This window comes from Sceloporus occidentalis, unplaced genomic scaffold, assembly GCF_023333645.1.
Source record: "Sceloporus occidentalis isolate IW3139 unplaced genomic scaffold, rSceOcc1.0.p SCAF_270, whole genome shotgun sequence".
NCBI lineage: Eukaryota > Metazoa > Chordata > Lepidosauria > Squamata > Phrynosomatidae > Sceloporus > Sceloporus occidentalis.
The window spans coordinates 777553-786342 of NW_028317250.1; the positions used below are offsets into that span (position 1 = coordinate 777553).

The window sequence follows — 8790 nt, forward strand, 5'->3', positions numbered from 1 at the left end:
TGTGACAGGCAGGGAATGCAGAGTCAGCAGCAGGGCAAACAATGACTCCCAGACGGCCCCTAGAAAACCCCATCGCGCTAACCGGAAAATACAGATTCCTGGGCCCCGGGGAGGACACGCAATTTGTTTACTTCCTGTGTAGCCAAACCGCAGGCCACGACATGCGCTGCTTGCTGTGAGCAGAGCCTAGAGAAGTTTGGGCCGCAGCCTTTTATTTTTGGCAAGCCCAAACAAAACTCGTTACGGAGGTTATTCAGTCTCACAGCCAGCGAAGCGAGTGCTCCGTGGGCCAGAACTAGACCAAAGCGTGCGCTGGAGACTCAGTATTCCTGTTTGCCAGGAGGAGGAAAGCGGTCGCCGGCAAACTGAACAAGCAGAAACAATGCCGAATAAAGGGCATCGTGCAGCTATTGTTTGCCTTAAACACGTCTGGCTTTACTGCCCCTTTATATGGCTTTGAGGTGCCGTAGAATTAACAGGTCGCCGCGCTCTGCCCCGGGGAAGATAAACTGCCATATGAGCTTCTGCTTTCCGTCTTCATCTGGCCTTGATGGGGTCCCTGAAAACTCGCGTTTGTGGGCAAGATGGCGGAGCTGCTTTTTTTGCCAGCAGAAATCCCGCTCTCTTATTAAAAATCAACACAGCTCGGAGAACCTTTATTTCTGAAAATCCGGCCGTATTTGCCCGATTATAAGACGCTGATTACAGACGTCACACTGGATTTTGCGAGCAGGTACTTCTGCTGTCCCAGAGTTGCGTGCCGTGGCCCCCCGGAATATTTTAGATGGATTAATGGAGAGTGAACGGCGTTTCTGTGCCTCTCTTTCTCCGCGAGCCCGTCCGTGGTACTCTGGTCTCTTGGAGCAATTCCCCCAAAACAGGGAGCCTCAATACTATGCTGGCGATTTACGGGTGTGATGAATTAGGGGAACGTCTTACTGTTCTAATTATTTATATATTTTTTGAAGCATGACACCCGTCTACTTCTTTGTAGAGAGATTGTAAATTTTGTTTTTCTTTTCAGCGACGCTGACGTTTTGTATAAAGAGCCGATGGAAGGAAATAAAAATGCGAGTGAGAAAAAAGGTAAATCCGGGGACTTCCTAGTGGACTGTGTGTTTTGGATGAGGTGCTTTTTTTTTTTTCTTTTCCCCCCACTCCCCAAAAATCAGTCATTGGGGTTCAGATCAGAGGAAACGCGTCCTCTCCCTCTATTAGGGCCGTACCCAGCAAGTTTCTTTCACAGGAAGGTCCAAGCTGGCCCTGAATAATGTATAGTTAAGGTTTAACTGTGTATTATGCAAAGCTAACTCCACTTACTGATGCAGAAAGTCACTGGGGTTGGCGCTTCATAAATCCCGGCGAAGCCAGGAAGATGAGACGTTTCAAACTCATCTCGCAGTTCGGTAAATAAGCTCTTTGCCGGAGCGGCCGCACGTTCTCGCAGCTTTTCAATGCTTTTTTTCCCTTTAAATAAAATCTGATGATTGCTGTATTTGTCATTATAGAGAAGCTGGCAGATCAGATCATGCAGAATCCTCAGGTTCTAGCTGCCCTTCAGGAGAGGCTGGACAGCGTGTCTCAGACGCCATCGAGTTACATCGAAACGTAAGTCCGCAGCCACTCATCGGGCGAAGCGTACAGAAGTGCGGTAGCCTCCGGTCCTCGAAGCCCATAAGTGATGTGCGAGACATTGCTGGCTCATAAGGATCAAGCAATCAAGTCCTAGAAGATGTCAGGAAACAATATTAAGCACTCCATAAAATGTATATCACTTATGGAATATCAGGCCTTCACATTCCGTGTTACAAACTATTAGGTGTTCCTGTCGCTTGTATATGTAAGAGGGGCGTCTCTTTTCAGTCATGGTCATTATATGGCTGGAATAACGTATCTTATCTGTTCAGTGATTAATTTATTTTAAATGTACGGTCTTGTTTCATCTTGCGCTATTATCTTTACTAACGGAGGTGTCACCGTGGAGTTAATATACGTGCCGTGCTGCTACGTCTTCCTTTCAATAGCTTACCAAAAGCCGTCAAGCGGAGAATTAACGCCTTGAAGCAGCTGCAAGAAAAATGTGCGCACATAGAGGCAAAGTTTTACGAGGAAGTTCACGAGCTGGAAAGGAAATACGCCGCTCTGTACGAGCCGCTGTTTGATAAGGTGAGAAAACATGTTTCTGATGATTTCAGCGACTGCGCCGGATGCGCGGCTATTAACCCTGTACAGCCTGGGCTGCTGTGTGCTTTATACGTGGTGCCGAGAGCTAATTAAGCAGGGCTCGCACAATTTTTGTGTCTGTGTATAATAAGCAGGGCATCTCAGATCCTCTTACTAGCTTCTCATTCGTTTGTGATTTCAGCTGAAGGAATGTGTAGTTTTGGAATCCCAAAAATTACAAGATAACACGTTTGTCCGGATTTTTTTTGTGTCCGCAGTCTTTTATTTGTATTCTTGTAGTTGTTTTTCAGAGCTAGAAAGTTTTTATTTATTTTTGCAGAGAAGAGTAGTTGTGACCGGTGAGGAGGAACCAACAGACGCAGAATGTGAATGGCACAGCGACGCCGAGGAGGAAGAGAAGTTATCGGTAAGAGCTGCCTTGCCGTAAATCCGCTTGGCTCCGCGTATATGTACGGCTCCCGTAGCGGAGGGGGCTGTTACAGCAGGCAAAAGTACCCCTGCCTCTTCAGACTACATTATTCCAACTCTCCGTGTTTTCTTTCTATATTTGTAGGCAGAAGTAAAAAATAAAATGACCGTATCAGAGAAAGAGCCGTCAGATGATGACGACAACCCCAAGGGGGTCCCCGACTTCTGGCTCACCATCTTTAGAAATGTGGATATGATAAATATATCTTTACAGGTAAAGTTTGAACTTTGTTTATTGTCTGATTATGCATTATAAATCATGTTGTATAATATGTTATGATTTTGTATATTTCTTGTATAACTGACCTAAAATCTGCCTTTTTTAACAGCTGCATTTCATAGTAAATAGTTTTTGGCACTACGTCCAATTTATTGGTGTACTTTTTGTAGCAAGATGTTTTCATGCCTTTCTTTTCTTTGACGCTATATCCATAAATATTATTTACACTATACATAGCTATGGTATATAAACGTTTTTATTAAACCTGCATTTTATATACTCATTTTGCAATATTTTCTGTCCAAGGAATATGATGAACCGATTCTAAAGCATCTACAGGATGTAAAAGTAAAGTTTTCTGATGCGGGCCAACCAATGGTGAGCTCCCTAAACCGCTTACAACAGTTAATGTAACAATATGCAACTTTATGATAATACAGATTATTTAACAAATAACACGAAAACCCTTTATCTAGTGTGTCTCGCTGGGATAAACCGTCTTAAGTAACAATTATTCTCTCCCAGTCTTTCACTTTAGAGTTCCTTTTTGAGCCCAACGAGTATTTTACTAACTCTGTTCTAACAAAAACGTACAAGATGAAGTCCGAGCCCGATTCCGCAGACCCGTTTTCGTTTGAAGGTCCGGAGATTGTGGATTGTGAAGGGTAAGAAAACTGTTTGGTTTTAACAGTGTGTTAAACTTTTCACATACCTAGGAGAGTGGGCTCGTAACAGAGGTGCGTGCCTTCGTAAATAAATCTCACTCTGTATGGCGCTCTTCTCTTTCCTGAAACCAGTTGCACCATCGACTGGAAGAAAGGAAAAAATGTCACTGTCAAAACAATCAAGAAAAAGCAGAAACACAAGGGAAGAGGTACAGTCCGGACCATAACCAAACAAGTGCCCAATGAGTCCTTCTTTAACTTCTTCAGCCCCATTAAAGGTAAGGAGCACGCATTTAACGAACATCAATGCTTGTGGAAAGATTTATTTGAAATGACAAACTGTACTAGAAATTGTAAACAGAATTAGAATTTACTTTTTTCCAAATTTATATCCTTTTGAAAAGTTTTAAAACTCAGCCGATATGATTTAAACTCATTGAAATATTTTTTTTCATTTAGTTCAACACTTTAAGGGAATCTCTTTATTTAAATGAAATATATTGTTTCTGGTCAAATAAATTCTGGCTTCCTTATTTTTTTTTTCTTATTTTTTTTTTGTCTCTTCTTGTAGTGTCCGGGGAGGAATTGGTGAGTACGCTATATACTGAGTAACGGTTTGAGGGTGGATATATGCTGCGTGTGCTGCGAACGTTTGAGAGCCATGAGTACTGTTGCGTGATTAAATGCTGATATTCACCGTGTTGGTTGTTTTTGCTAGTTTCTGATAACCGGTATCTCATCTCGCCTTCTAGGACGAAGAATTGGAGAATTCTCTAGCTGCTGATTTTGAACTCGGACACTTCTTCCGAGAGAGAATAGTTCCGCGCGCAGTCCTTTATTTCACCGGGGAAGCTATTGAAGATGAAGAAAGTGTAAGTATATTTACAAATCATTACGCCCCGGCAGCGATGTTTAGCACATTGCTCTGCACCACATTTGTCAATAAGAGTTAATACAGTTGGAGGAAAGTGACTTGGTTAATGAGCTTTATTTTTTTTTTTTTTTTTTTTTTTTTTTGTGTGTGTGTGCAGTTTGAAGAGGGCGAGGAAGGAGAGGAAGAGGTAAGCAAACCAATGTCTTAATACTTTACGCGCTTGCTTATTAGCGGCTAAACTAGTACGTGAAGTGACTGTAAAAACGTAGGTAAAATTGCGAGAGGCAGCTTGAAATACATCGCTTAACCAGATTGGGGAAATAGATGGGAGCCGTGACATAGGTGGACTTGTAAGGTAAGCTGGTTTGGGACGTGTATTTATGTACCGTTTGTCCTTATACTCTAACGTGTTGGATCTCTGTGTGGAAGTAATCATCTGAGATTTGTTCAGCACGTTTTCTGCCCCTGGGACTCTAGGAAGCAGAGTCCTGTGCAATCTGTTATTTGCTCCCTCTTTTGCAATGCACGGGGATACAATATATCCTGGTGCTTCACAATGAGCGATCGGATAGGTGTCGGACGCATGGAACGCGGCTCCCCCTGTCCTCAGGGAGAATCCGACATGAAGGATAGGAATGAATGCAGTAAACTAATTTTGTTAATTCCAGGAAATGGAAGGTGAAGAGGAAGCTGAGGATGAAGAAGAAGAGCTGAGCAACGCTAAAGTAAGTTCGCTTTACAGCTAATTATCCTCAGTTATGTCTTTAGGGTAGGGTAACGCTGTTTTGGGCCGGCCAATATCATTTTTTATTTTAGCTTTTTCTTTCCATGTTAAGTTTAGTTAAACTTCTGTGTTTTGGAACAATTGGATATTGGCTTGCATCCAAACAGTCGCCGTTCCCAGTGTCAGCAGTTGTCACGTGTAAGAATATCTAATAGCCCCTCGATTTAACCTCGGGCAGCGGCTTTTAAAGTGTATACGTTTATCAGGGCAAACAAATGATTTCTCTGAAATTGGAATACTCCTTATTTATTCACGTCATTAATACGAGGCATGTCCTGCTCTGCGCTGGCGATTAATCTGCCGAGTCTGTCTCGTATGTTGTTGGCCTTTGGCTTTGGTTTAGTGATGTGGTGTTTTGCTCTGCATTCTGCTAATTGTAACTGTCAAGCGGTTTAATTGATCCTGTAGCAGCGTTCCATGGTTACTGAAATCACAATTAACAAGGACGTCGTTGTCTTGAATCCTGATTGTTTCCAAATGCACTGCTTGGTGGAAGGGCCCGCAAAGTAAAGGGGAAGTATAGCTCGTAAAGTGTTTAAAAAGAAATTTAGTTTAGGTATGATGTGTATAAAATGGCACAAAAATGTCCGTACAATTTTAACCGCAATGTGCTTTGCCATGCAGTTTTATTACATAACTGATCCTGGGGCAGGTAGGCTCATGGATATACTAGAATAGCCATGACCAGCAGTGGGCTAGCGGAATAAATCACAGGTATGGATCTGGCCGTAGCGGAGGATATGTGATCCGTACCCGCAGCTGGAGACGTTGGTGTGCTTGGCGCTGGACCAGCGGCTCCGTTACGGTTTTCATTATAAAGGTATACTTCCCCTTTGCTGTTTAGATTTCTGCTATAACTTGTGAAATCCGTGTATCCGTTTTAATTTTTTTCATTGTCATTTTCTTATTCTCCTTTTAATTTTTTGCCTCCCGTTCAGTTTTATTGATTCCATTTTTCTCTGTTTAGGTGTAATTTTTTTTCTTATCATTCATTCAATCCTAGGTAAGGTGGAACATCATTTTTTTTCCCTCTGTCTCCATTTTCCTTATATTTTAACTCAAAGCACCCCAGCAAGAACATCTCATATAAAAAAAAAAAAGGGACAACCAGCCGGCCCGTCTGTATGTTTATAGGATTATAAATCCTAATCCATAGAGGATTATGGGAGTTTAGTAGTTACATCACTGCTGGGGGGATTATTTTTAGGTTAAAGAAGAAAAATTATGTTTTTGAACTCTTAGCTGTAGTTTTTGTAGTCCAAGGGATAGCACTCCATCTCTCCGATTAATAGAATATATAGGGAATCTTGCTCGTGCTTCTTGAGTCGATCCCTTTAAATGTCGGTGATTGTGTGTGTACCGATGGCTGTCTGTGTCGTCCCCGTCCTGTCCTCTGCATTTCCCATATGTTACTTTCCCGTTAGCTTGGCTTGTGTTGTGTTTTTTGTGCTGCTCGTTGTGAATTGCGTTGTTCAAAGCAACAACAATGGACAGACAACTACAAATCAAAATTAATCGCTTAGAAGCACGGTCTGACAAACATGCAGCGCTACCCTGTATATAACCGATTAACATTTGCAACAGTACTCGGTCACACCGAGGCTTCCTTTATTATTAACAACCGGATATTGAACTCTAAACAAAACCACCCAGGTGTATCACTCCAGTAAATACGGTGACAATAATAAAATTACTACAACCCGCGTATACAAGCGCAGCGCTCCTCAGGTGTTTATAAGACCGTAAAGGTATGTGGGATATTGAAATCTTGCAGCCAGCTTTTCTTTGAAATGTATAAAACATTTCTCAGCGCCGTTCAATTGTTTCGCGCCCCCCCCCCCCCCCCCCCAGTAGTCCAGCAATGAAGCAGTATAGCGTACAGCGCCGGTCTGCTCGGTGTTTCTGGAAATCCTCAGCTGAGCCTCGTGGACAGAATCATGTAAACCCTTTAAATCATCCATAAGAATATCCAGAGATCCTGATTCAGGGCCTTGAGTTCTGCATTTTTTTAAAGATGCACTCGGGGGCCGCAGGTCCTCATAAACCATTATATAACCAGACCCTGAAATGAGCGTACACAAAAAAAAAAAAAAGCTTAAAATAAGTTTGGATGTTAAGATTTTCTTTCTAAAGCCTCTATCTGTTTAAAGGGACACTCCTGCTGTTATATGCGCTTAAATGTCTGATAACTGGGCCCCTTTAAATATATATATATTTTTATCCCGTGAGCTGAACAAAATCTTTTGGTATACTCGCTGCTAGCAAGCTCGAGACTCTTTAAGGGGTCTAACAAGACCCTCTGTGTGCATGTGCAGAAAGCTCTCCTGCTGATATCAATGGGAAGGCTTTCCTGCCATTGAGTGGTTGCTTCAGATGGCCTAAAGTGGCATAAATCTTGGAGGGCGGAGGGGCCGTTGCCCTTCTATTACCGTACAGGTGAAAAAAATGCTTATTAATGTACTGAACAAAGAACTTTAATACGCATTCATTGTTGGCGAGGCTGCACAGAACAGCAAAGTGTCCCTTTAACAAAACTATAGACCACATAATGTATAGATATCATCTAATTTATTGCTTATGTTCTATCTGTAAGGTCGAGTTCCACGTTCTAGACCCCCATATATTAGCATTATTATCTACGTGGATGATTAATACCTTTTTGTTCTCTCTATTCCATGTAGAAAGAATCAGTCCAACCGGCTGAATGCAAGCAGCAGTGATTGACAAAAAAAAAAAGAAACATAGCGGTTTTTGAGCAAGAAAAAGATTCCTGTTACAATAGAAATGGACACGATTCCATAATGCTGCAGCCTACTTTTAAGTGGAAATGCTTCTTTTTTTTCTTTCTTTCATGCATGATTTTTATTTGTTTTTCTTCTAATTTCTAAAGCTATACATTGGGGATGTTTTTCGGAACAAGGTGTTCAGGGGCGGGGTGATTAGTTAGAATGTAAGCACAGTCGGTCGAAACACTGCATTTTCTTTTCCTTTTGCATTTTCTTTTTTTACTTTTGCTTTTTTTTCTTTTGCATTTTTTTTTCCTCTTCACGGGTCTGATGGGACATTATTCTATCTTCCAAGAACTAACCAAATGAAACAACAACAAAAACATAAATGCCTGCCGGAACTATAAATTTCTACAAGTTGAGAAATTTAAGTATATAAATGTTGTACTTATTTAAAATGTACAGTGTATTTAAATGATGCAATAAAATAAGTTAAATTTAAAACCAAACATATATATATATATTTTCAGGTCGCTGTTATTTGCAAGGACATCATATCCAATATTAATGACGGGTTGCTTACCTTTATGAAATTGGAATTTTGTCTTTCTTGTGCACTTTTCTTGCTCATGTATGACAAAAATCAGCGATTTATTATTTTGTTGCATTTTTACCAAATGTCCAGCATTATTTATTTTTTTTTTTTAAATGCATCCACAGAATGCATTTAACTGTTGTGACTTGCCTCTTTTGCCTAATACATGCCACTTATTAAACCAATTATATGGGCATCTAGAAGGTGGCCTGTCTCCAGTGCCATGAAATATATAATTTGTAACGTTTATAAAATCAACGAGGCGGCAAAATCC

General features: G+C 41.2%; 1 protein-coding gene across 1 annotated transcript; it reads left to right on the forward strand.

The window, feature by feature from the left end:
- The first annotated feature begins 1052 nt into the window (after window positions 1–1052).
- LOC149275721 (nucleosome assembly protein 1-like 4) lies at window positions 1053–7915 on the forward strand. Its single transcript, XM_089504395.1, has 13 exons — window positions 1053–1086; window positions 1509–1608; window positions 2025–2166; window positions 2504–2590; window positions 2738–2866; window positions 3179–3250; window positions 3398–3537; window positions 3670–3815; window positions 4109–4125; window positions 4290–4409; window positions 4569–4598; window positions 5080–5136; window positions 7877–7915. The coding sequence occupies exons 1-13, from the start codon at window positions 1053–1055 to the stop codon at window positions 7913–7915; spliced, it is 1113 nt and encodes a 370-aa protein (XP_089360521.1).
- Window positions 7916–8790: the final 875 nt, after the last annotated feature.

Coding starts and splice junctions, on each gene's coding strand:
- LOC149275721 (XM_089504395.1), top strand. CDS start 1,053: ATGGAAGGAAATAAAAATGCGAGTGAGAAAAAAG. Junction 1,609..2,024: donor CCATCGAGTTACATCGAAAC/GTAAGTCCGCAG, acceptor TCCTTTCAATAG/CTTACCAAAAGCCGTCAAGC. Junction 2,167..2,503: donor ACGAGCCGCTGTTTGATAAG/GTGAGAAAACAT, acceptor TTATTTTTGCAG/AGAAGAGTAGTTGTGACCGG.